The 26,625-nt window shown below is 40.2% G+C and overlaps 1 protein-coding gene across 2 annotated transcripts in view; it reads left to right on the top strand.

The window, feature by feature from the left end:
* The window catches only part of pdzd2 (PDZ domain containing 2), a 55,046-nt gene that overhangs the window by 12,788 nt on the left and 15,633 nt on the right, over positions 1-26,625 (top strand). For both annotated transcript variants that reach the window (XM_035530017.1, XM_035530018.1), the window contains 12 exons: positions 9,676-10,153; positions 14,453-14,598; positions 16,114-16,246; positions 16,837-17,007; positions 20,210-20,309; positions 20,562-20,707; positions 21,389-21,508; positions 21,832-21,946; positions 22,766-22,839; positions 23,217-23,433; positions 25,036-25,153; positions 26,175-26,307. In XM_035530017.1, the coding sequence (XP_035385910.1) occupies positions 9,676-10,153; positions 14,453-14,598; positions 16,114-16,246; positions 16,837-17,007; positions 20,210-20,309; positions 20,562-20,707; positions 21,389-21,508; positions 21,832-21,946; positions 22,766-22,839; positions 23,217-23,433; positions 25,036-25,153; positions 26,175-26,307 (1,951 nt within the window). The remainder of the gene's footprint in view (positions 1-9,675; positions 10,154-14,452; positions 14,599-16,113; positions 16,247-16,836; positions 17,008-20,209; positions 20,310-20,561; positions 20,708-21,388; positions 21,509-21,831; positions 21,947-22,765; positions 22,840-23,216; positions 23,434-25,035; positions 25,154-26,174; positions 26,308-26,625) is intronic.

The raw sequence follows: 26,625 nt of genomic DNA, 5'->3' as shown, positions 1-26,625 counted from the left end.
CTGTTGAACAGCTCGGCTACGTTTCAGGTGTGATGGTTTCATTGGCTTTTATCTTTCCTATGTTTGATTTCAAGTATTCTGCTGGTTTATTTGAACAAATTAAAACCGTTAGAAGTGAGACACGTCTGGTTCTCTATTAGGCTAGGAATACGATCCTAAATTACTTAATTATCTTAATTCTTATACGTTTCTATTACCACATTTGTCACTCACCTAGTTTAAATCAAACTGTAGCTAGTTAAATATTCTTACATGTTATTATCGAAGTGGTGGTAAACCAGTCCTTCATGTATTGGCTATTTTTTTGGTTGCTAATTCCATCGTACTTCAGTCTCAAAGCATTTGCCATGTTTTTTCGAGAAATGGACGTGCATTATATAAGGATAGCCTGTTGATTTTTTTTCTGTGTGGTCAATCCTCAATCTTGGACACACTCAATTATAGGCCTATGCATAGTAATTTCATTCCTCATATATGGCCAGTATTATATGTCACTGACAATTACTGTTAAGGAGAACATTAACAGTAACAAGCAAATTAGTAAGTGATAGTCTATTTCAGGGACTTGGACTCTTAACCAATTAATGAACATCACTTTTAAAGGCACATAGAACATCACTTTTAAAAGCACATTGTCATATTCATACTGCATATTTTCTTGTACACTCATGTTAAAATAAATCAGGATCGTGTGCTGCATATATTGGGAGTGTTGTACACTGTAGTGGGAAGCATTCTATTTCTATGGGCGTAGTGGGTAAGTGGAGCAGAGAAATCTTCTTATCTCTGAGCCACATAATCTCCCCTGGAGCACTAGACAAAGATGGATACTCTGCTTTCTCCCTGTTCTTACACTGACTTCTGAGAATACCATGTCATGAGCTCACATTTGTGAATGAACATAAGCCCATGTTTCATATTCAAAGACACAACAAGCTATTCCATGAGAGACATTAATTAGATCTATTTGCAGTCTTCACAGAGTTGTTTGTTAAATGTTAATCCAGAATGGTAGGCCTAATCTTACCATTTTATTGTGTTTATACTTTGTGTTCATTCTGACGATTATCCCTGTCGTTTTACTATTTTTTTGGTGATTTATTGGGTGAACTGGTTGAATTTTTGAAGGCTCTTATATAATCTGTATATAGAGCATTACTTTTATTTTCCTGAAAATTGTGTTATAGGTAGTTTTTGTGATGTCTGCTTTTTTCAGTCTATCTGCAGTTTGACTTTGGAGATCTGCTAGTATTAGCCAGAAACAGAGCTGAACAATTTTGGGAACATTGTGATTTTTCTGACTATTATTATGATGGCAGTGTAAGTTATGATTAGCCTATGTTCTGTCAGTTAAGCTTCATGTGTTATCATGGTCCACATAGCTTCAAATGAGAAATACACAAGACATAATTACAAATTTACCTCCCTGAAAGGAATCAGATAAAATAATGCATTTGCTGCTGCTGTTTATTTGAATGACCTTAGGCTATTTTAACACTTTTACAACTATTGTCATGATAGAACAATAAATGCTACTGAGAAAGCAGAAAAAAAGCCCTGTTAAAACTCTTTAGTTGTTAATAATGTGTATTTATTGTAACTCTTGCAATATGAAAATTTGAAAGTGTAATGGCAACAGTTTGGCCTCAGTTGTATATGTAACAAAGGGTTGTGTTTGAGTCATATTTGTTATGCTAAATAATCATATTATCTTTTGTTTTTCACAGCACCAACTGGTTTAGAGGTAGAAAACCATCTTTCTCTGGTGTGAAAGTAATTTCAGAGGCTGATATGTTTTGCATTGTTGGTCCCTTTGTTTAAGTTTGTGAGTTTGTTTTTGGCTCTGGCTGTTTTTGGCTCTACACTTGACTTGGAGTTGACCTTATTTTGTTTTCTTGATTGTCTCTAGTGACTTGTTTTTTGATGCACTGTATTTAAAATAAAGTAGTAATAATTTTGTTCCTGTGGGCTGTTATGGTTGGTGTTGCATATAGCAGATTTACCCTATTGTTGTTTTTCATCCTCAGTTTCTCTCCATTGCAGGTCTCCCAGACACACTGACTTGAGCGAGTTCCTAATTACATTGAGATGATGATATGATAATAGGAACCTTATGTTAGCTGGCATTTCAGAGCTACCAGATTGGTCAGCTGTTTTGAAAACCAGACTCTTGAACTAACTGGCACATACACAGACTTGTTTATATGAAGCTCCTTTAGATGTTGTTGAGGGTGGATTTCTGCTCCAAAGAACATTTGCGTAATTAAATCTTGCTCCCCATCTGAGCAAGTTTTGTCTGATGAATCTAGTTGCAGAGGGGCTTGTGGCAGGCACCATTTCCTCTCTCTAGTCTGGTTAATAAGGCTGAGATTATTTTTTCAGTTCCCCACCACACTATAGAATGTCTTCCCTGCAGTTGTACTTTAACACTTTAGGTTATGCTCTCTCATTCATATAATCCCAAATCCTAATCCCAAAAGGTATGATAGTTTTCAGATTCTCATTTTAAATCATTATATTAATTATATATGAAATCAGTTATTTCAGTTATAAATCAATTTAGAGAAAGGCTCACAGTATTTGTCTTGGATGTGAATTGGTTGATCCTGCTATTTGAGTATTTTAGTTAATAACGAAACTGATAACTGGATAAAAAACTTTCAAACCTTGAGATACCAAGGAAGAAAACAAAAGCTTGAACATGTCTACCATAATTATGGTGTCAGAGCTTTAACTGAGGACTAAAGGACTAAAATCAGTCTTTATTTCTGAAGTTATGCAGGTTGTTTTCTGCCCATATAACTGTCTATGTAATGTAAAAGTCAGAAATCGATTCTACATTAGCCATTTCATCGTCTGAAGATTGATATGTGTGATTCCATTCTTTTGATATTGACCCACCTCCTTTTTGAGCTTTCCTGGTGACCTATGAGCTCTAACCAGTGATGATCTGGGTCATGGCACCAATTTAAGGAAAATAACACTTGACCTGCTGTTTGCAGCCTATTGAACTGTAACCTACAGGCTTTGCTTTGTGACACTAGTTATTTTTGGGAGACAGCAAAACTTCAGTGTAGATAATAAATAATGTCAGGAAAGTCATTTTTGAAGATTCATATGGTTAAAAAAAATAAATAAATAAAAATAATAATAATAAATAAATAAATATATATATATATATATATATATATATATATATATATATAAATTTTTACATCCTCTTTTTAGTCACTGTTAGCCAGTCAGCTCATTGAGACCAGGGTTTCTTCCATTTTAATTTCAGCACTTAAATTGAGCATTTTGGATTTGCATTTCATTCCTGCTACAGCCTTTCTGCATGGTTGATTACATACTATGTCCATAAGATCTTGCAAAAGTCTATATGTTGGGTTTCATTATAAGACAATTCTTGAAGATGGAAGACTAATAAACCAAAGACAAGGAATACCTTGCTAACTGCCTAAATAATAATTAGCCTATTAGTTAATAGAAATGCTAAGTTTAACCCTAGTTGTAAAACTGTGGTTGGCATGTAACATTGTCAATATGTTGAATGCAGTAATATGAATGTACGCCAATATAAGTGGTATGAGCAGTAATGTGTTGCAAAGCTACTGAAGGCCATTGGAGGATATTAGCCCTTGTATCTAGCTAATGGTGTCTGTGTTTTCTGAATGCAAAGTGTCCATAAGGTTCCCTGATTATTTAAGTTTTCATTAAAAGGTGACTGGAATTTAAAATAGAAGTAGGGAAACAGTGAAACAACCAATGACACATAAAACCCAAACAAATACTGAATAATTTTGAGTGCTGCATTTCTCACATATTTATTTTCAGCTTTGTGCATAGGTTACATGATAATGCATTTATGGCAAAACCCACATTTACATTAGGCATGTCATGTATTAGTTCAGTGCTCTTTACAAACAAGGTTTTTAAAAGCAACTTATGGTGTATTGGACTTGATTTATTTTGGTATGGTTACCTACAAGTTTTAGCATTTTTTTTCTTATGCAGTACATTGATGATTTTCTCAATCTAAAAACGTTTGATTGCACAGTTTGGCTGCACAGTATCATGCAGGAGCACACCACTATGCAATGATGTTTTCCACTTCATAGCTGTTCTACTATATTTTCTTAAGGAAATAAAGTCCTGGATGCAATGCAGTGTCCTCAAACTGAACCAATCTAAGATGTAGGTTCTTCCTATTTACTGGTTGTCTTCTCCTTTTCGTTGATGGTTACTGAAGCAGTTCTGTCCAAACTACTCAAACACAGAATCTTAATGTTGTCTTCGACAGTCAGCTGACTTACATGCACACACTAACCATAAACCATTCTTCTAAAGTCTGTGAAATATTTATTAGGCCCTGCTGAAGGGTTTGTACATGCATTTTTCTCTATTGTAATAACCCTTTTCTGTGGTTTATCTGCCAAATATGTAAAGGAGCTACAGTATGTGCAGTGTGCTGACCGTTTCTGAATAAGTTCAAAATTGACACCTTAACACACAAAGCAGCTCATAACACAGCACTTCAGTGGTTAATGAAGTCCTGTGTGTGTCTCAGTTCTCTCCACTCAGCTGCAGCCTTACAGCTGAGAGAGCCTTCTAGAACCCTTGTCTGCTTGACAACACTATCAGTGCAGTCTGTTTCCTCTTAACATTTTTAGGTTAGTTTACTGGATATGTGATGATGAATCATGTGATGCCTATAGTAATGATATCAGTGGCTTTAATTTGATTGATATTGCAGTGCAGTATCTCTCATTTATGCTTTGTTTCACTGTTTGACTTGGTCACCTGCCCTTAAAGTCAACTTTTCCACCTTGTTTGGATCAACTAAACTACTGCTTTTATATGGCCATGCTAAAGTATTATTTCAGCACTGTGTTGGTCTGCTGGACAGTGCCTACAATGAAACAGTACTTTTATTGTAATTGCTCTGTTTCTATTCTTTATTGTACTCTGAAATAGAATGACCCTTCCATAATGTAGCAAGTTAATTGTACTGGTAGTTTTTTTTCAGAATTAGAGTGGTTTTTCGTGTTTGTTAATATGCTAGTTTTTCAAGATTGACATGTTTTCCATGATTCTTGGTATATACAATATGAGACGTATTGTGTGGACCAAATGATACTTATAAGATACCTATACTAATCTTAATGTCTGTTTTTCTAGTCCTCATCCACATCTGTGCCTTTCAAATTATTCATTCACCGAGCTAATGAAATCCAGTTTAGCTTCTTTTATATCATACTGGTTCTTGTCTCTTTGGGCACAGCGGGGTGGTTTAACAGGTTCAGTTTATTATGTATAAGAAGTGGAATCTGTTTGGTTCATGTGCTTGTTCCTGTCTTGGCCGGGATAGAGAGGTATAGTTATACTGATTTAATCTGTCATTATAGTATGTGGAGCAAGTGGACTCCAGTCCATGTGCTGTAGAATATGGGTGATGTTTCTTATTTCAAAAATGTATTTTTGTTATGCTCCGATCTTGGTCCTTAGCAGCTTATCTTATGTAGAGTTAAGGTTAAGAGTTTAAGGTTATTTCTCCAACAAAGAATTGTTCTATTACTAATGACCTTGACATAATATAATAAAACATTGACAATGTGAATTACAGTTATAGACATCCACATAAATTTCCTTTTAACTGTTATGCAACAACATTCTTTCTGCATTTTTTGTTAAATTAGGACTCATTTGGTTACTGCACAAGAATGTAATCAAATTAAGATGTATATCAAATGACATAGTCTGTTCTGTCCATATGTTTATTCCTTGACGGCTAAGTAGAGAGACAGATCCATTTGTTGGTTGTTAAATATGTTTAAATCTGTTGACTGTTTCCACAGTGTTGCTGGTCGATCAGTGGTCAAGGCAAATAATCATAGACTCCTTTAGCTATGGGCCAGTGGTAGTACAGTTGGGAGATTTCCTCTATAGTGTCTCAAGTAGCACAGCAGGAACCCAGACTTCCACCTTTACAGCAGCCCAACATATGTTGCTTTCTGCTCCCCCTGCTCCTGCTGGAGATTGTCTACTTTAAGTCTGTGTACTTTGGCAGGCACCAAACCACTGCTCAAGGAGATTGTTCCTCCTCTCACTCTACACCGTGCTGAAGATGATCATGAAGGGGCACAGAAAAAGTGTGCCGCTGTAATGCGAGTGAACGTAATCTTATATTTCCGAATGGAATTTCTGTCTGGCTGAACGGTAGGTAGCTTATGATGCACTGCTATGCGCCATCCAGATCCAATCCAAGAAATATGAGCTCTTTGCATTGCTTAGGCCAGTTCTCAGGATTATGCCAGATCCGTTGAAGCATCTGATAGCCAGGTGCACGCATGAGTTCTGGATATTGTTCTGTTGGTGCACATAGGAACACCTACAAAAACACCAGGCTATATATTATTGTCTGTTTCTTTACTATTCAGGTGGACAATAAACCCAACTCTATTCAAATTCATAATTCCTTGTCTCAAAACATGTCCAAATTTCTTACCATGACCCCTGCATAGCGATGCACATTGTACAACCTGCCACCATCCAGACATATCACCGCATCACTTCTCTCATCACTCCATTGAACTTAAAAACCTCACTGCCCAATCCGGCCAGCACTCTCAGGAAACTGTGGCCTTTGAAAGCCAAGGGCCCGGTTTTGCCATGTGCTGGTCTCCGTTATTCTGGAGACATGTCGAAGCCTGTCTGTTTGGATTCTCCCCCCAGCGCTGTAACAGAGCTGAGGCTCAACCTCTCAAGGAGCAGAAGGGCTGAAACTGCTGTTTCGTTTCACTTTGCCCCATTAGCATTTTACAGCAGCCGAATTCCTCGTCAGTGTGCCAAAGCTGAGGTCATGGCTTGCTTTTTTTTTCTTCCTCATTGTTTGTCTTTATCAGATTGGTGCTGTACTGCCCCCCTTTCTTATGCCTAATGGTGAACATGTGGTTGCTTAGGTGGCATAAGGTGATGGGAGTGATGACTGAAGTTTGACTAAACTTTACTGGGGTATGCCACACATTTGATGAGAGAACTGTAGCCACTAAATTGTGAAGCTTTCTATGCCTCGTATTTCCTTCACTGATTTGTAAATGATATTGGTCTTATTTGATCAATGTTACAATGGTTTTTACAAATCCTGTGATCTTTTACTCACAGCAGACAATACCCAAGCTATGTGCAAAGCAATTTATGGAGTAAAATCAGTTAAAATGTATTTAGTGATGCTTTGACTATAAAGCTATTTATACTACATAGGTGTTTTATGTCAATGGTTTCCTCCCCAGGAAACCTGTTTCCCTGAGAACCTGTTTGTAGTGCAACAGAGAAGTGGTGTCAAGGGTAAAGATGTTTAGACATGCATCCAAAAGGATTCCACAGTAATCTTTATTCTAGCATGGAAGTAGCAATATAAATGTTCCGGTGAAAGGGCCAATAAGAAAGTTGGCATTCCAGAGTGAGATAAGCGGTTTATGTAACAATGCTGGTTCATGCTGTATAACAGCAGCACATACTTTTCGAAGTTTAGTTGTGTATATTGTAAATGTAGAGGCTGTAGCACATAATGTTTTTGAAGAAGTCCAATCAGCTTGCGCAAGCAAAATGCCTCTTGAGCTGTAGCTGGTAAACCAATTGATATTCAAGTGTGTATGTGTGTGCCTACGCGTGTGTGTGGGTGTGTGTGTCTTTGTTTACACTGGGACATATAACCGATCCATGGCAGAAATGGATAAAAGAATTGGCATTTTAGCTAGATAAGGATGAAAAGGAGGAAGGTAAAGGCATAGACTCGTATATTCTCATGCTGACTGAAAACATAATGGAGCTTTGAAGCAACACAGAGCTCTGTCAGAAGAACAAATTTCATCAAAGTGGCTGCCTAAGAATGTCTGGCCTCTCCTTGTGCGCATTATTCCAGAGATCCTGGGAGACAGAGTCCTTGCAGACTTCCGGTTTCCGACATGTCTCTCTTTGTTGTATTATTTATGTCATTACATTTTTAGACTTTGTGCAAGAGGTCAAATGTAATTCCATTTACATATCTCATTGCACAAACACATAAATACAGATCTAATTTACTGCAGCAGGGTGTCATCATTCAGTTATACTACATTTGTTAATGTTACAGTTTAAAGCTGGAGGTGCTGTGGAAAAGGATTCATAAATAAAGACTGTGGTCCTCCTCTTCACTTGGTTTTCTTTATTTTCATCTTAAGATATGCAGTTTGCTGTGAACTGTTGAAGTTATTGGAAAAGGACATTAGCAGAATGTTTTGCCTTCCATGTGAAATTATTTATTGCATACAGTGGAGCTTACATTTACTGATATGTTTATCTGTTTTACTCCTCTGAAGATAATGAAAAATCAGTGCCTCTTCAAGATTTCCTCCCTCGTTTCAGCATCCAAGCATTATCAGACTTTCATAATCTTACAGATACTGGCCAAGACTGGCCATTGCATTCTTTGGTCATCATTAAAATGCTTCTTCAAATATCGAAGTTCAACCTGTGTGTCTCTCTTCTGACACACAGGCAGACACATGCCTTTCTTTCATTAGGGTCTTAGTATTCTCATTGTGGTGTTGTGGATGTAAAAAAATGCTTTGTTGGTACATCCCATCAGCATTGTACTGTGAGTCAGAACACTGTCATATGTAGCAGACCCACATGCCCAGTGCTTTTTTCAGGCCGGACAAACTGTCTAGAGCAGCATGTCTCATCATCCGCCTGCACCTAATGCCGACTGAATACTTGTAGAATGTCATAGAGGAGACATGGTCAGTGTATGGACATAACTTTGACGTCTGTGTGCCGCTGTGTGCTGATATTTAAAGACTTTTCCGCACAATGTGTGTTGAATTTTCTTCACAAGGTTTCTTTGTTTCTAATTTTGTCAGTCTAATGATGTGATCTGCATTTCTTTTATTAGGGGGATAGTAAAGTATATGTGATTTTGCCTCTGTAGAACCAGGTCTGTTATAAATTCACCATTGTTACACCATTGGACACTGCTTGTCCAAACTTTGGAAAACAGAGCAAATAATTGACTGTGGCTCTTTTTAACATGTTAGATGGCCTAAGTTAATATATAGCAACAATAATCCTTCTCAGTGGTGGCCAAGGGGTTGGCCGGTCATGCAGGCTTTATGAGGTTATTTAGAATGTGGCTAACAAAATGTTCAAGTTTTTATCCTGCGGCTTAAGATAAAAAGCCAAAGCTCTTTAAAGAAAATGCTAAGCTTAAGGGTTCCTGAACCTGATCTGTAATCTATTATGTATCCATTTTATCCTCTGTGACTCTTTCATTGCACCTGACTGGCTGTTTGGCACAGTGCTCATGGATTTCTTATTGCTGTTCCCCTCCCTGGAAGAGTAATGGTTTACTAATCCACTCTCACTAATCCTAAAATTGTGTAACAGTTAGGTTCTTAGGAACTTGCTGGAACTGTTTTCTGGTATTTGAATTGTTACCTTGATTTTGGTGTTCTGTGCATTGCAATATGTAGCATGTGTGTATAAGCATGTAGACTTATCTGAAACATTTTGGTTTTGGGGCATTTAACAAAGTTAGTTTAGTACATTCTTAGGCATTTAGTATATTTCTTTGGCATTCCTGTGGTTTTGGAGTTTGGGAAAGTGACCATATGTTGTTCCTTCTCTTTTGCGCAGCTACCTGGCGGATCAGTGCTGGAATGGTGGCTGCATCTATCTGATCATGCTACGGAGAATTAAGCGTAAGGCCCCTGTCCATCTGTGCAACGGCGCCGGGGTTGGCACCAGGATCTGTGCTGGGAGTGCCAAGCACTGCGACAGCACCCCCCTGGAACCAACGGGCAGCCCCACGCAGAACGGCAAGCGCACGCGCAAGTTCGGCGTCATCTCCCGCTCCTCGTTCACGCGGGACAGCAAGGATGGGAGGGAGTGCGAGCATGAGAATGGCCCTGGCCCCAACGGGATGGAAGTTGCATCTCCAGAGCTGGGCACCCCAACAGACACACCAACTGAGGAGGGGCCAGTTGTGGGACCTGATGTGCCCCTGTCCAATCACATGAGGGTTGGTAGCACTGCCACGCTGCCCAGTTGCTCCTACTCACGGCTGTCAGGCAGCCTGAAGGCCGAGTCAATAACCAGTGAAGCCCCCAACAAGGTAAAACCAGAGGGAATCCATTGATACTATATATAGATATCTTATTAGTTGTATTCAGACTAAATGAAACCAAAATCAGTGCAGTGTTCCAGATAAAGTTTTAAGGAGATCTAATGAATATATTTTACAATGGTTATAAATTTGTTGCTAATGTGAATGCAGTGAAGAAGACAGGACATAGTTATTTGCTCAGTGTCTAAAAATAGTCTAAAATATCTGTCTTCTCCATAGAACTAAAGGTGGGTTAGCGCTGTCATTAAAAAAGCCCTTAGCCAGATATATAACAGCAGCAGAATATTTATATCTTGTAAAAATAGAATTTTTAACTGAATTTTTGTTGTCAAAACTAGCAATCCAAAGTCCAAAGTAGACATATCAGAATTAAATGTTTTGTTTTTTTGCTGGTGCCTTGACTGGAAGTTTCTCTAAGAAAGATTCCCTCTGTCTCAATGTTCTTACTGAGGGGATAACTCGTTTGTGGATTTTAGTTTGGTATTATGGAAAAAGACATTTAACATTTACAGATTTACCAGCAATTACAGCTTTACTAGTTTGATATACAACTGACATCTCTTAGGAATTTTGTGAAAACTGGTTTATTCTCACTAATATTTCCCAGTCATGTACATTTAACAGCTGAAATCTTGACAAGAGGCCAAGCCATAATCAGTAGTTGTCACATGTAGATGCCTAATATGAATAGCAGAACTGAATTATCCCACATCAGTGAACAGCTACTGTGATCCATGCACCATTTCTGTTAGAACAGTGCCATTGCCATCAGTTCCACCATCATCCTTCAGTGCTGTAAGGAACTGTCTGTTATAGCTCATCATGTAATTATTTTGGGGCCCACAGTGTGCCCAAGTGCATATGTTTCTGATCTGACCCTGAGGGAACCTCGGGCATTTCGCCTAACCAATATGCCTTGTGATGTCTGAAGGAGGCTGGCTAGCTCAAAATAACCATGCTGTCTTGCAGGCAGATGAGTCCATGCACTAGCGGTTGTTCATTGCAGCTTCAAGGGATAACATCAGAATTTCTAGCAGTTTGATTTTGACCAATCGCATGGTATTTCAAAGACAAGTAGGATTTGGCTCTGTGGGCCTCATGCAGTTAAGGCATTTCTGACAGACCACTTTAAAGAATTAGGATTAGAGGCTACTTAGTCTGCTTTATGTTGTATCTGTCTCCATTTTTTTTCACAGGGGACAAAATGAAACACAAGTTTCACAATCTTGAGTGAAAGTTGCTTGCAAGATCCTGAACAGGGTTAAATTTTTATGGTACACCAGGTCCCCTTTTTGTGGAATGTGTGCTTGTTTACTTTAGATATCATGTCTAGATACTGGAAGTTGTCAGTCAACTCACAATATTAGGCTGTTATATCTGCTTATGAAATGCCTATAAAATGTATCTCCCATTCAAGAAGAGCAACATGTTGCTCTGGTTTTGTATGACTTCTACTGGGGTTTATGGTAGCTCAAATCCAGAAAAGTGACTATGCTCATCTGGTTTGGCTTGTTCTATGCTTGTTTGTTTGTGTTGCATTTGTGTGTAAAAAAAAAAAGCCATAAGCCTTTAGCACGTGCTGCTGGGAGGTGTGCCCATGGTTGTATTTGGGGTGTGTGGAGCGCTGTCGTGGGAATGTTGAGAGGTGAGAGGATGGGGGTGGGATCAGACCGGTTCATTGCAACATGCAGCCTTTCAGCAGCAGTGATTCACCCCCGCCAGCAGCCTTTCTTTAAGGAGACGCGTCTCTTCCTCTTGGATCTCATAGAAAAGGCTCGCACTAACATGCACCTACATGCTGACAGAGTCAGACTGTTTGCTTATCTGTCAGAAGGTCTGAGTGCCTCATGCTGGGAGTGCTAGCTTTCTCAGGCTCTACATTCAAAGGAGTTTGATTCCAGCATGTTGATAGAAGGCAAAGCTCAGAGTTAAATCGACACAGGAACTTTTCTCTGAATTCGAGGCTCCAAAGTTAATGCTATTTTAGTCGCACAAAGGCCTGATGTTTTAGAGGTTGAATGTTAAACAGCACACTGTTCTTGACTGAACCAATAACCATAATGTTCTAAAAGCCTCAAGGGTAATTGCCTAAAACAATTAATTAACTTCTTAATTCTGTTTAGCTACAAAAAGGCATAGTAGATCAATGAAATCCTTGAACTTAATTGGTAGATCTTTTAAAGCCAGAATACCTTAAACCACTTTCAGACAGTGATAATTAGTTACAATTCTTTCTTAAATTTTTTTTCATTACTGTCACTCATGTGGCTGTTTACAAGGTTTGCTCCTCCCCCAAGCTCATCCCCAATGATATCAACCTGTACCCTGTTTGGGCCAAATCACTGCCTGGCTATGTTATCCATGTCCTTCTACAGTGCTCTGCAAAGTCCCCTTCACTCACGGTGTCATTTTTGAACCACTCTATATCCTGGTGTTTTGTCTTACTGTTTTCTGATTTGTGCCTGTTCCAGTTTGCCAAACTTAGCCTATACATAGTTACTGTGGTTAACTGTGGTTTTTTTTATATCTATTTATTTATTTATTTTTTTAAACCATGGTCTCCTGACTCGTGAGTTTTCTTCGCTTCTTCCAGCCTGTTTTGCAATTTTCAACCCTGGGACGGTTATTTTTAAAGCAGAATCCTCTCATTAAGTGAAATCCTGTTCTTGTATACTTTCTACAAGTGTGCTGCATTTCAGAGCCTGCATCTTACTTATATGCTACATACAGCAATGTATCATAAAAGAAACATATAGACAGCTTTACTACTGTAGGTGAATATTGTCCTGAGCTTCTCATTTCCTCATGCTTCTTGGTGTCAGATTTGACCAGGGGAGTATAGTTTACAGTAAAGACTTGAAGCCTCTTATTCTGTGGTATAATTGGACACTTTTGATGTGAGCACATTAGCATATAAAAGAAGGCCTGTAGTGTTTTCTGTCCCTTTCATGTGTCCAGACCAGGTCAGTACATCAGACTAATGGAAAGAGGTGGTGAGCAGGACCACGCGGTACTACCAGAAAAAAACTTTATTTTAGTAGATGTTCTGGGGAGTAATGTCTTCAATTCTTAGTGATGTACATTTTATTAGTAGTGCCTCTTAGACCTAGGCTCTTAGTAGGGCACAATGGCATGGAAAGCTAGCTCAAATATAAATTCGATGGTACAAAGCCAATCCTGGATAAACCTACGTTAAGCTTACAAAAAGGGTTAAAGTGAAGGATGTAATAAAGCCTGAGCTTTGTGGCAGTCTACACTTTAGGGCGACTTAGAACTTTACGCCAGACTGGGCTTTGTTTAGAGTAATGGATTCTCTTATCCATCCATATTTTATCACTGGCACTGTGATAGTAGGGTCTTCATCCTATAGGAAACATTGTGTTGTGTTATATTTTAAGTCAGGAAGTCAGGAACAGCCAGAGGACATCTGTGACTGCCCTAGCATCACCCCTAAAGTGGTGAGCCATGGTAAACATTTGAACTGCTCAGCCATTGTTCTGTTGATTTTTCAAGAAGGTCTTACATAATTTCCATGAAATATAAACCAAAATAACAACCATAGTAATAGTTTACTAGTCATTTGTGTTCTGATGTGGATTTCATTCATAATCCTTTGAGACTTGACTAAACCCCAACCCCAGAAATCATTGTTGTACAGCTCTGTTGCTGTCCCTGAACTCTCATCCACCCTTAATTCTTTTGTCTGCTGAAAGCACTACAACATTCCTCTCTTAGAGTTCCTCCGCTCTCAGTGACGGTAATGGCAGCAGACATGTTGAGATTAACGGAGTTGCTCAGCAGAGAGGTGGCTGGGGCCTCTGCCTTCAGCGGCTGTCACAGGCAGGTGCTTCTACAAGTCTCTCACTCTGTATTTGTAGAGTACTCCAAAAAGGAAGCAGTCTGGATCAAAAAGTGGGATCGTCTGAGCAGGGTGGAAAACCCATTAGTTTTGTCCCATTCAGTGTGAATGGCACTCCAGAGGTGAAGTGAATTTCCTTTTTTTTGCATTGCAGGCAGTAGATGGCCATGTGTTTAATTGAGGAGGCGAGTTTCTGTCAGAAAAGTTGTAGATAGTTTTTGCAAGTAGTTGCTGGTGCAGAAAAAGGCGGCGAAGTGCTGTAAAATACTTTCTCTAATTTAAGATCACGTAACAGCTGGGGCTGCAAAGGCAAAGCGTTTGGCAGGAAATATGTAAATATGATCTCATTAAGTAAACCACTTTTCTAACATTATTCTGAGAAAGTAACACATCTCTTTTTCTCTCTCGGCCCCACCGGTCCTCTACAGCAGAGGGAGAGTAGTCATATCTGGAAGATGCACATGGTGAAAGGGCAGGATGGCCTGGGCATCCAGATCACGGGTGGCCGCGGCTCCAAGCGATCCCCGCATGGCATCATCGTGGCCCACGTGGAGGAGGGCGGAGCTGCGCAAAGGTAATCCCTCCCCCACCCCACATTGCTAAGAGACAATCATGCGGTGCCGTGGCAACCAGGGGCACTGTGGACACACTGCCCCAACGGTTCTTCATCCATATGCAAAGTGTCTTGCCATCTCGAGTGCTCTCCAGGACGCTCATTAATCTTCAAAGCCACAGCAGTGTCCGTGTTTAGATTCAGAATGTATACACTTCTATTACCAGCCTTTGCTGATATCAGCCTTAGCTTAACAATGCTGTTGGATATTCTTTAAGAAAGGATGCTGCAGTCATGTTATTTGTCACTGATTGTATAGGATGATCCACATAGTGGATCAAGTGTATGTATTAATAGTACACATAAACAAGCATTGTATAGATGCTTAAATGAAAATTTGTTATAGAGGGTTATAATGTAGCATATGATGCTGACGTATCCTAATTGTTCCACTATTTCCTTTTGCTGCAAAACAGGGCAATGCACTAAAATGCAGCAATGACTGAGAAATGTTAAACTGTGGGAAAGTCCTGTATTGTTCAGATCCTGCACTCAGTCTTTCTTCTCTTGCTCCAATATATCTCTTGCTCCAAAATATCTTTCCAACTACGCCTACACACAGACTGTGTTTAAAGCTATAATATGTTATGGAATTTGCTGACTTGCTTTTCTTCGCAAATCATTGGCAGAGGCTTATGAAAGCACAACTGGACGGTAATGAGCCAGGAACCGAGGTAGATTGAGATCACTCGTCTCCAAACATTTCAGTTGACCCCGTAGGTGATATTCTAAGTTAAAGGAGAAACATTTAGCACAAAAAAATGAAGTTTGCGGTATTTGCCTTTGGATTAGTTTACAGACCTTGAATAAAGTACAAAGTACTTATGATATATGAGCTCCTGAGAAGTAGAGGGTCTGTGTGGATCATATAAGCAGCCCTTCAGAGTCCTCACAGTAAGGGTGGACTGTTTCTGCTGCAGTCATACAAGACTTCCATGATTGGGCCTCATTGACAGGAAGTTCTTAAATGTTGTGAGAGCTCTGTGGAATGTTAGTCTACAACAAACAAAGGTAGAACCTTAGTTTATACTTTTTTTTTTGTTATGAGCCCTACGCATCCATCAGATCATGCCTGTTTTGCTCTGCCCTAGAGCCTCGTGAAGCATCTCATCGTTGAAGGGTTAATGAGAGTAATGTGATATCCATCATTTTTGTGCTCCCTTGCCTTTAAAATTACATTGCTGGGATTTTTCTCAGATATCTTTTTTTCTGTCAAAGATCTTTGGATCCGTGTTGTTAGCAAAGGCAGTTTGAATTTCCCTCACAATGTCCTCACAAATTCTAAGGTGAATGCTGTTTTTTTCCCCAAATGTTAGTCATCTCAGATTCTACCCACTAGCTACCTAATTTTCCCCAAACATCCAACACCACCAAACTAGGAGGGTACCATTGTAATCATTAGCATATCCAGGGTAGTACTGATCATAGATCAGTGCTCCTGCTGTGAACAGGATAAACTGGCTATTGTTGTCATAGGGATGGGCGGCTGAAGGCAGGAGACGAGCTGCTGATGTTCAATGGGCACTCGCTGGTGGGCCTCTCACACCAAGAGGCTGTGGCAGTCCTTCGTTCCATGGCAGGCCTGGTGCAGCTGGTAGTTGCCAGCAGGGTACGACTGAAAAGTCTTCACACTGACATCCCATACGGGCAAACCCTAAGACACATCTTCAGTGTCCTTTGGGATCAATAAAAGTGTTATCTTATTTTAATATTTATATTTCTTTTATTTAATATTTACCCTGTTTAGCTTTGTGATTACTCTCCTTTATGCAAGAGTAATTTTTTAAATCAAATTTTATCTCATTTTGTTGATTGATATACTATTGATTGCAGATTTAGAATTTGAGGTATGAGCAAGATATAATAATGTTTCGACATGCTTTTTGTTATTGCCTGTGACAGGTGTGATTTCAGAGGGCTACTTAGTCCTGCTCTGGTTTTAGATATTTGGGAGTTTTGCTATGTAATGTTTCAAGGTTTAACGAACGCAACTGCGACTTTGACGGGTGAGGCAGATGCAAGCTTCAGCCTGAAACATCTAAAACGTTTTAGAAGAGGGAAGCCTTAATGTGCACATCATACCACTTTAGTAGATTAAGATAAAAATAAACCTAGGCTGTTCTACATTTTCCTGGCTTTCTCTCACTCTCTTTCTGCTTCTCTCTGTCCAACCACTTGATTCTACCCTGGCGCTCCCAGGCCGAGACTGAAGTGGACTTCCACAAGTACCCGTCCACCAGCCTGCCTGACCTGGTAAGCGTGTGCTCGGGGCAGGACGCCCTGCCATCCCCTGGGGAGGAGAAGGAGAACATGGAGCCGGATGTGGAGGACGTGAGAGGCAGCAGCCTTTCCCTGCCCACCCAGGACTCGGTACGTATGCCATTATGCCATATCAGCCTCACTATCTCCTGCCTTCATCTCACACACCTCCCGTCGCTGCCAGATAGACCGCCAAATTGCATGTGTGTGCATACGTGTATGTGTGCATATGTGCGTATGTGCGTGTGTGCGTGTGTGTGTGTGTGTGTTTGTGAACACATAGATTTCATGCTGCAATCCTTTATCACTGAAAGTTCCATTCTCACTTATGTTAACCACATGTCTGCACACACATGCCGACTGCAGATGTACTTCACACAGCTAGAGCTGTGGGGCATTATGTAGATTTGACTGAAAGGGAGGAATTTATGTTTTATGAGCTCTTCAAAATTCTTCCCTTATAACTCTCATACCAACACTTGAAAGCAACAATAAAGACCTGAGAAGCATAAGGACTGTCAACCATTTTTCTGCCATTTCACCACCTTGGCATGTAACTAAAACAGGCCCTAGGCCACCAAGCGTATCTGTATCACTGTCCCTATGTCCATGTGTTCTAGGGGCTCGTGTGTATGCTTGCAGTTCATCTGTTGTTTTACCAGGTTTTCTATTAGGCAGCTAGAGCCAGTGTTTGCCCTGATGCACCACAGGTAAGAAATAATTAATTTGTTGTGAGCAAGCAGCAACTCATCAGACGAACGTTGTCAGACATTGTTAAAGTTTAATCAAGCTGCAACTAAATGCTGTTCTAGTTCGGCGATCAACAATGACGCAGGTAATCCTGGACAGTCATCAAGCTGATGGAATGATGGAAGGCCCCCCTGCACCCCAAACTACCACTGCCGACTTCAAATGGCTTTTCTCAGCTCCTTCTTGTTTGCAGGATGTGAAAATGAAAATTTGCTTGGCTCCCGCCCACCATCAAATTGCATTAGTATTGAAGGGTGCCTGCTAATTTCAGTCATGAATACAGGGCAGTTACTAGAGTCTGCATCTGGCAAGCATCTATCTATTAAGTGTAGTGTACATCATAGATTTCAAAACTTGGGACCCCCTCACCGTGGGAATGGATTGTTTGTTTGAGAGTGTGCTTCCTGAAGCTGGTTTCTTTGCATGATTTGAGCCTGGGGGCTAAAGTGAATTGCTAGAGTAGCTTGCTCTTGATGGACTGCAGAAGAATGACCTCATTTGCCATTGTTCAACACTTCCTCATGATTCATCTACCTCCCACTAATTGTAGGACATCCCTGTCGTCATTTCTTTAGTACTTTGCTACTGTGTAAACTACTTTTGATTACCTGAGACCGATGACATGAAAAACTAAAATAAAATATGAAATCCAATTTACTTAATGACTTGGGATACCAGTTAAGTTGTAAAATCAATTAGAAGTGAATTGAAAATCCCTTCCATGTTTGTAGTGTTTGTGGACATTTTAATAGTAGAACACCAGACACTTGCTCAAATGTTTCCTTACACACTAATAAACTTTGAGGATTTACCTAACTTCTACTCTCACATTTCTGAGCTTGAGAAGGTTTTGTATTGATTGCCAGTGTTGACACTAGGTAGGCTCTCCAGATAAAGTTATTTGTCAGGTTCCTTTGTATCTGGTGGGCATAGTGTTGTCTGAAGACAGAGAGTGTGAGATAAGCAAGAGCAGAAGGGGAGAATGATGACGAAAATGAGAGAAGAGTCACACAGCTGTGCATGTCACACACCAAGTTGTGTGAGGAGCAGTGGTGCGCTGGTTTTCCTGGAAGCCCACAGGCCCGTTCTGTGGCTATCTGCGGCGCGCTCATGCAGGAGACATGCATGCTTTGCTGACAGCAAAGGACTCCCTAATCAGTCTAATCAAATATGAGAGGAGAGCTTCCTCTCTGCAGGTCTGAAATGAGAGGTGTGAATCTTTTCCCACATGTTTAGACTCGTTTAAGGACAAGGGCCACAGCTCAAGAGCAAAGCTGTTGATATGTAGCATTGCTGTTTACTTCGTTTAAAATAACAGGGGTAAAAATGAAGTTTTGTGTGTGTGTACCTGAAGAGAGGGGCAACGTTAGTGTGGTGCCATGTGAGTCTGTTGCTTCTTCCCCTTTTTTCTTATTGTCTTTCAAGTTGCTTTTGGTTTGCTACTTTGCCACCACTGCCAGCTCACCTGTTTCATATTACTCCACAACTTATTAGTGAGGTACAGAAAAACAGTTTTAGAGAATGGAAGGTCTTCTGTGGGTTCATCAGATGTGAAGATGAGGTCAGTATTAATACCATGCAATTTAAAGCTGAAAAATCTAGAACATTTTGGCCGCAAAGATTTGAGCGGCTGATATGGCTTGGCTCTGTTTATCCAGATATGCCATTCTTAACATTCCTGTCCCTCTGGTCTCATTCAGGTAATGGCATACAGACAGGTAAACACATACCATGTCTCTACAACACTGATGTCCACAAAGTTCTTTCTGGTGCATTTTGTTTGGTGCCTCCAGCCCCCATCCCAAACTCCCAGGTTTACCAAGCCAGGCTGATTTTTTTGCATGTTGTAGTGCCTGTGAATCTCTGCCTTCTAAAAGTAATGTATTCTTTTCTCACCAATTCATTTGCCACACAAATTCTAGAAAAATAATTCTAGAATTTTAGAAAAATCATCTACTGTGTGGTCTTGTGGTCCCTTGCTCACATTCTTACATCCTGCTTCAGGCTTCAAGTGAGAGAGCCAAGCTATACCAACAGCAATAATTTTGACTGACCTTAATGTTATATCTATTAGAATTAAAAATCATGCAGTTATGTCCTGTATATCCATTTTAATTTTTTAAATTATACCACTGACATAATAAATGCTCCAAATCAAAATCTAAATCAAGGAAAGAATCTCAGGGGCTCATCTTTTTTTGTAAGTCAGAGTTAGGTGATTACATTTTGGCAATTACTCAACATAGGTTGAGATTTCTCACATCTTGGCTGTTAGTATCTGTAATTTGCTATTTGAACACATTTGTACAAAGCATTAGGCAGGGCCATTTCTGGAGAAACTTTAAGATTTCAGCTATCATTTAAAAAAAATCTCTGGCTGTGACGAAGTGATACAGAGCTGTGAAAAACATTCCTGAGGCCCATCCGCAAATGTTTAGAGAGCTGACAGAGGGCAAGCAAATTCTCACTGTTTTCCTATAGGGCTCCTCAAGAAATGGAGATGAGACCTCTCTCCCTTGGCTAGCTTGGTGCAGCATCACTAATTCCCTCTCTCCTCACTCAGTTCAGCGAGATGGCTAAACCGGACGAGCGTGGACGGTTTGAGGGACCCAAAGGATGCTGCCGCAGCCCAGCACCCATGAAGTTCCGCAGCAGATCTCAAGGTCAGGACACTACGGCTGCCATCTTTAATCAAGCCAAAAGCACAAGCAGAGTGCGGAGAATTTGTAATGCGTGTGCATTACTTGGATTCTGACCCGAAGTTGTTGTCAAAATTGAAATCGAAACATCCCTTTGGCCAAACAAGATTAAAAAATGTTTCTTGATGTATTTGTTGCCTGACTCAGGCCCGGACATTTCAAAAGTCTTTGAGATAAATGTCACCATTTTGTTGATGTTGACATTGATGTTATTAGGGGGTGGCTGCCGTCTAGAGTCTGTTGGGGAAGATGATGAGCTGGTAGTTGAAAACGGAGAAGCAAGTGACATGCCAGAGAAGCCGGTACGTGGTGGACGTAAACATTCCCTCCCTCAGCAGCTGGACACTGTTGGAGTGCGACAGGTCAGTCAGCTATCCTCAGGCTCCATTTTTACGCTAAGGACTTTTCATCACTAAGGACTATCGATATAGTATTAAGATCTTATACTATATCTTATACTGTCTTGTGCCCATGCTGTCTTATTGCATGTCATGTTTGAAAAAGTTCCGCTAAGTATTCATGGTTCTGAAAGTAATGAAGAGACGCAGAGTCACCTTAAGAGAGCGTTGCCAAGGTCGAAGTCTCCTTTGATGTTTAATTAGGTGGCAGTGGTACATCAAAGACCAGTCTTATCGACCAGTCTCTTACTTTAACACAGACTGTGAGATCATCAAGGATCCACTAATTGCCATAGTTGTCAAGAGCTAATTGAGAGATGGAGATGTTTGCAAAGTGAAATGAACTTAGATTAACCTTTTATTATTTCTGTGATGCTTTTAGCAACCATCCAATTTTGGTGAGAGATTTGTTTTGACTAGGCGGGAGTAATAGATCATCTAGGGCATTCGTTATGGTCTGAATGTGTTCCCTATATGGTCGCACAACTGTAATTATTTTGGGACCCTTTGAGGCTTCATAGATCATGCAAAATGAATTATCAAGGCAATAATCATTCTTAGTGGTTTATCACACTCAAGAATAAATAGCATCTGGTATGATGTCAAGCTTTTTTTCACCAGGATTTCTTTGATAATTTTCTCTAGGAATATCAAATTGTGAAAAAATCGACACGTTCCCTAAGCACTGTTCAAGTGGAGTCTCCATGGCGACTGGCACAGCCATCTATTATCTCCAACATCGTCCTGATGAAAGGACAGGGCAAGGTGAGTGGCCTCTCTGGACAATAGATGCACTGCCAGCACATTATGCTGGCCATCACTTCAGACAGACCTGTGTTGCATAGTCAGGTCATGAGTCATAAATCATAAAGGGTCATATTGTTTAATTTTGCTTATTTGATAAATATGTACGGACTTGGTGGTTATAGCTGGATTTATTAATTCAGGTTTCTTACCACGGTTGTTCAGGAGGCCATCGACATTATCAGCATATGCCAGAAGCAGGTTATAGAACTAAAACTTCATTAATGTCATAAATCCTGGTTCCCCAGTCCCATAGTGAATCTTCTCCCTTCCCTCCTGGCCAGGGCTTGGGTTTCAGCATTGTCGGTGGACAGGATTCAGCACGGGGAAGGATGGGTATATTCGTCAAGACCATTTTCCCCAACGGAGCAGCAGCAGCAGATGGGAGGCTCAAAGAGGGTGAGTGCAGAGGGGTTCCCCTGGACACGAGGGTAAGTGCTGAGGGGTTCCCTTGGACACAAGAGGGTAAGTGCTGAGGGGTTCCCCTGGACACAAGAGGGTAAGTGCTGAGGGGTTCCCCTGGACACAAGAGGGTAAGAGCTGAGGGGTTCCCCTGGACACAAGAGGGTAAGTGCTGAGGGGTTCCCCTGGGTACAAGTGGGTAAGTGCTGAGGGGTTCCCTTGGGTACAAGCTATCAGACTAGCAGTGATTCTATCTTCATAGTTCCTTAAAAAAATCACTCTTTCAACCATTAAATATAGCTCATTAAGTGATCATGATTTGAACAGGTTCCTATTTTTTTTTTTATTTAGGAATGTCTGCCTGAGTAAGATCGTCAGGATGTGTGTTAAACTGTGTAGTGTCTCTGTACGAAATGCTTTGATACTACTACTTCCCATAGTCTTACTGGCAAAAAAATTATGGTGAACTGAGAATTTATGGAAGAATATATGGAAGAGTTTGAGAGCAAGTGGCTCCTTGTCTAAAGGTGTTTTTCATTCAATTTTCATATTTATCTTTTTATCAATGAAAAGCAGTTCAGAACTTTAAGAAGACTGATGCATATCAAGAGAGATTCATATGCATATAGCCATTAAATTAGTGAAGTTTTGAATCCGTTGATTTATGTCATGTCAAAGTCTCTAGTTTCATGACCAGGGATTTAATAATATTTCAGTGCCATTCATTGTGCTCATATACTTTTTAAAATGCTTCCTGGAATCTTGATTATCTGGTATTTTTTACATATGTTTTCCGTCTCTCATTATCTAATTCAGGAGATGAGATTCTAGAAGTGAATGGAGAATCTCTTCAAGGGCTCACACATCAGCAGGCCATTCAGACCTTTAAGGTAAACTGCTCCGTCGGCTCAGCCAGGCAGAAGTCAGATGTGGGGATTTAGGCTTAGGCAACATGCAGATTCTTAAGGTTAAGCCTGCTACTCACAATGGGGTTAAGATGGGTGGGAATCAAATGTCTGGGCCAAAGGGTCTAACTGGAAGACACCCTTAGAAACTCCATGGAATTCTGCAATTGCTCTCAGGGTATTTAATAGATACAACTGTGGGAATAATTTTTTTCTATGTATGTGGCCAGGGCATCTCATTAACAGCACTTTCCTACGGTCAGTATAAAACTAAAACTGTGTATTATATTTCCATTATGCAGTAATATAAAGTGATTGCAGGTTTTCCATGGGGTTTTCTTTTCTGTTTTCCCTTTGCACAGCAACTGAAGAAAGGCGTGGTGACCTTGACGGTGCGTACGCGCCTGCGTAGCCCTAGCTTGACGCCATGCCCAACGCCCACCCTGCTCAGCCGCTCTAGCTCACCCAACTCCAACACCAGCGGCGGTACGCCTGTGCTGCCCAGTTTTGATGATGGAGAGTGTCGGAAGGGCCCAGGCCCCAAGGACCGCATCATTATGGAGGTCACGTTAAATAAAGGTAGCGTCTTTGTCTTTGATTTCTTATCAGTTCTCGGAGCAAAGCTGCTCAGCCAATCAGATTTCTGGTGCAGGTAAAACTGATGTGAAGTTAATTTGAGTTAAATATTGCCAGAGTGAAACCATCTAAGTTTTGCAATGGAAAGTTTCCTGGACTGCCTATTGTGCACGTACGTTCTCGGTTTCAATAAGTGAACCAACCACTTATGTGTGGCACCTGTCACAACAACCAACCAGTCAATACATATGCCTTCACATATTCATGCCAAGTTTTGTTGGAAACAAAAACTCACTGAAATATGCAGAAAAATTGTTTTACTTTCAAGTGATTTATTTTAAGTCTGTCTTTAATGGAATAAACTCACACTTGGGTGGTTATAGCAAAGGAAAACTGCTCTCGCAAACAAATTCTGCTGCCAAAGTATGAACTTTTATTCATGGGGAACTAACTCTGCACTAAATAAATAAATAAGTAAGTAAAAAAATAAGACTTCATAAGCCATTGCTCATTATACAGGCTGTAAGGAAATAAAGTGCTTATCAAATTATTCTCCTCTAGCCCAATTTATAACTTCAGTCATTTTATGGGTTCAGTGGAGAATGTTGCAGCTAACCACTGATTTCAAGGGCTGAACACATGTCGAATTAACATGGTTGCAAATCCTTCGTTTGCCTTCCCTTCATGCTCGGTGGGGATCAGATCAAGTGATTCACTTGGCCACTTAAGAACATTCCATAACAACTGGTAGGCCCTGAAAACTGGCACAGTTGTTTTAGATGTGCGTTTTGAAACATTGCCTTGCATGGGAAGCACTATGCATGCAATTCTGAAGCATTTGTTTGCTTTGGTGCATAGAAGTAACGCGTAAGAACTGCTGTTGTGATTTATGATATCATTATCAAAAGAGTCTGTCAAATTACTTATAGACTGCAGTTTAAATATTCCAGACTGTATTGACTGCTATAATAAAACAGTTCCAGCCCATGTGGGCCCTTTCCTAGAAATAGTATTTACAAATGGTATAGTACAAATAGTATTTGTAATGAAATTATAGTAATTGAATACAAATTGAATAAAAATATACACGTTTTCTTTTCTATATTTATACTTTTGTTTTTGGGTCTGTGTAAATTTGACCAATGCACTGTTAGAGTAAGTGGGTCTAAAACATTGATGGCACAAAGTTGATTTATTGTGGGTGAATCTAAAAAATGTGCTCATCCAATAAGCCACAAAAAGCCACTTCTAGCTGGTGCCTATATTGAATGCAAATGGGAATCTATTATAAAAGTGAAATTTGCATCAGAATTCCTACATGCACATCTCTACCAATATTTAGCTGAATTTTCATAAAATGGTTATTGCTTGACCCTTCACAGTGAAATGTCTTCCTGCTCTAGAGGTTATCAAGAAAACCTCCTGGTCTTGCACTATCTGCACAGCTCCTGTAGCACACCTGGGAGAGCATGATGCTAAAAACACCAAGGTCATGGGTTTGATTCATTGGGAGCACATCTACTGTCATGCTGATAAATATGTAAGGTGTGTGTGTGTGTGTGTGTGTGTGTGTGTGTGTGTGTGTGTTTGTTTGTTTGTTTTTAGAGCCTGGTGTTGGGCTGGGCATTGGTGCCTGCTGTTTAACACTGGAAAACAGTGCTCCTGGGATCTACATTCATAGTCTGGCACCAGGGTCCGTAGCCAAGATGGACAGCAGACTCAGGTCCGTTTGTATTTCCAAAACAAATTCACCTCAGGGTCTGCTAACATGCATCTGATCTTAAGCTGGTTTGCACACAACTGTTCAGTAAATTACTTGCCATCAGGAATTGACAAATTGAGGTATATAGAACATCTTACATAAAATACAATTCTTCCTACTGGCAGCACTATACTAAGGGTTTTTCTGTTTGTCATGTATGATAATTCCATTATGCCTAATACTGTTATGTCTAAACTGTAGTGCAGTTTATTAAGAAAATATTGCTGCTTATCTTATGCTTAGAGGTCGTTAATCTGCATGGCACAGGTCACATTCAGAAGATGCTGCTTCCCTTTGACCTGTTAGCTGAACTCCATCAGTTTTGCTTAATTAAGGAAGGGAGAGGCAGGAATCAGTCCCCATAAGGGAAAAAGTCCTAGTTGTGGAAATTTCTATATTCCCCCTAGAGCCCACAATGTGCTTGTGTGAGTATGCACATGTCTACACATTTAAGAGCATGTCTACATTGGAGTTCATCTTATGTTGTGGGGTGTGTGTGTGTATGTGTGTGTGAGTGTGTATATGTGTGAGTGCGTGTGTGCGTGTGTGTGTGCTGAAGTTGGTGTGCATATCAAGATGAAACATCTCAAAGAATGTTGTTTTGTTTGTTTTTTTTGTTTTTTTTACTTAACAAGAATGCGTCTGGGGTGCCAAGCGGGCATGAATACGCTCTTTATGGGATTAGATAGAGATTTGGGCCTCTGAATGTTGTATCTCTCTGTGAAAGTGTTTGCAGCTGTCCATGGGGGAAGATAAAAGCGCAATACACACATTTAGTCATGTCACCCTTTCCCCACCAGAGGGGCTGAAGGACATTCTAAAATACTGTCATGTCATATTCATCAATGTCAAACCTTTTGTACAGTTTTGAGGTCTTACATTTTTTTATCAGCAGAGGAAAGCTCATGAAGGCAACCTCTATAATTGCGTGTGTTCTCGCATTTGTGTGCATGTGTGTGTGTGTGTGTGTGTGTGTGTTCAGTCGGGGGGACCAGTTGTTGGAGGTAGATTCTGTTAGTCTTCGGCATGCTGCTTTAAGTGAGGCCTATGCTATTCTGAGCGAATGTGGACCTGGCCCAGTTAGCCTCATCATAAGCAGACATCCCAACCCTAAGGCAAGTGTAAATGATGCACACACACACACACACACACACACACACACACACACACACACAGACACACACACTTTTTTTTGTTTTTGTTTATTTATTAATTTATTTTACTCAGCTTTGAAATGTCTAGGCACATAGTTTTATCTTGTCAAGATCTAAATTGACAGGCCATGAAATTTCTGAAAGCGTAGATGGCTAAACCCTCAGAGTTCTACATAACCATCCCCAGATCCTGCATCAGTAGTGCTCTGCTGGACGCCCCCCACTGCCATATGAGCAGCAGGCAATAGCTAACAACGTCATCCACCAATATTAATACTT

This window comes from Electrophorus electricus, chromosome 9 (genome assembly GCF_013358815.1).
Source record: "Electrophorus electricus isolate fEleEle1 chromosome 9, fEleEle1.pri, whole genome shotgun sequence".
In the NCBI taxonomy this organism is placed as follows: Eukaryota; Metazoa; Chordata; class Actinopteri; order Gymnotiformes; family Gymnotidae; genus Electrophorus; species Electrophorus electricus.
Note: the sequence above shows the minus strand (reverse complement) of the source record. Positions and strands in the feature narration are given on the sequence as shown.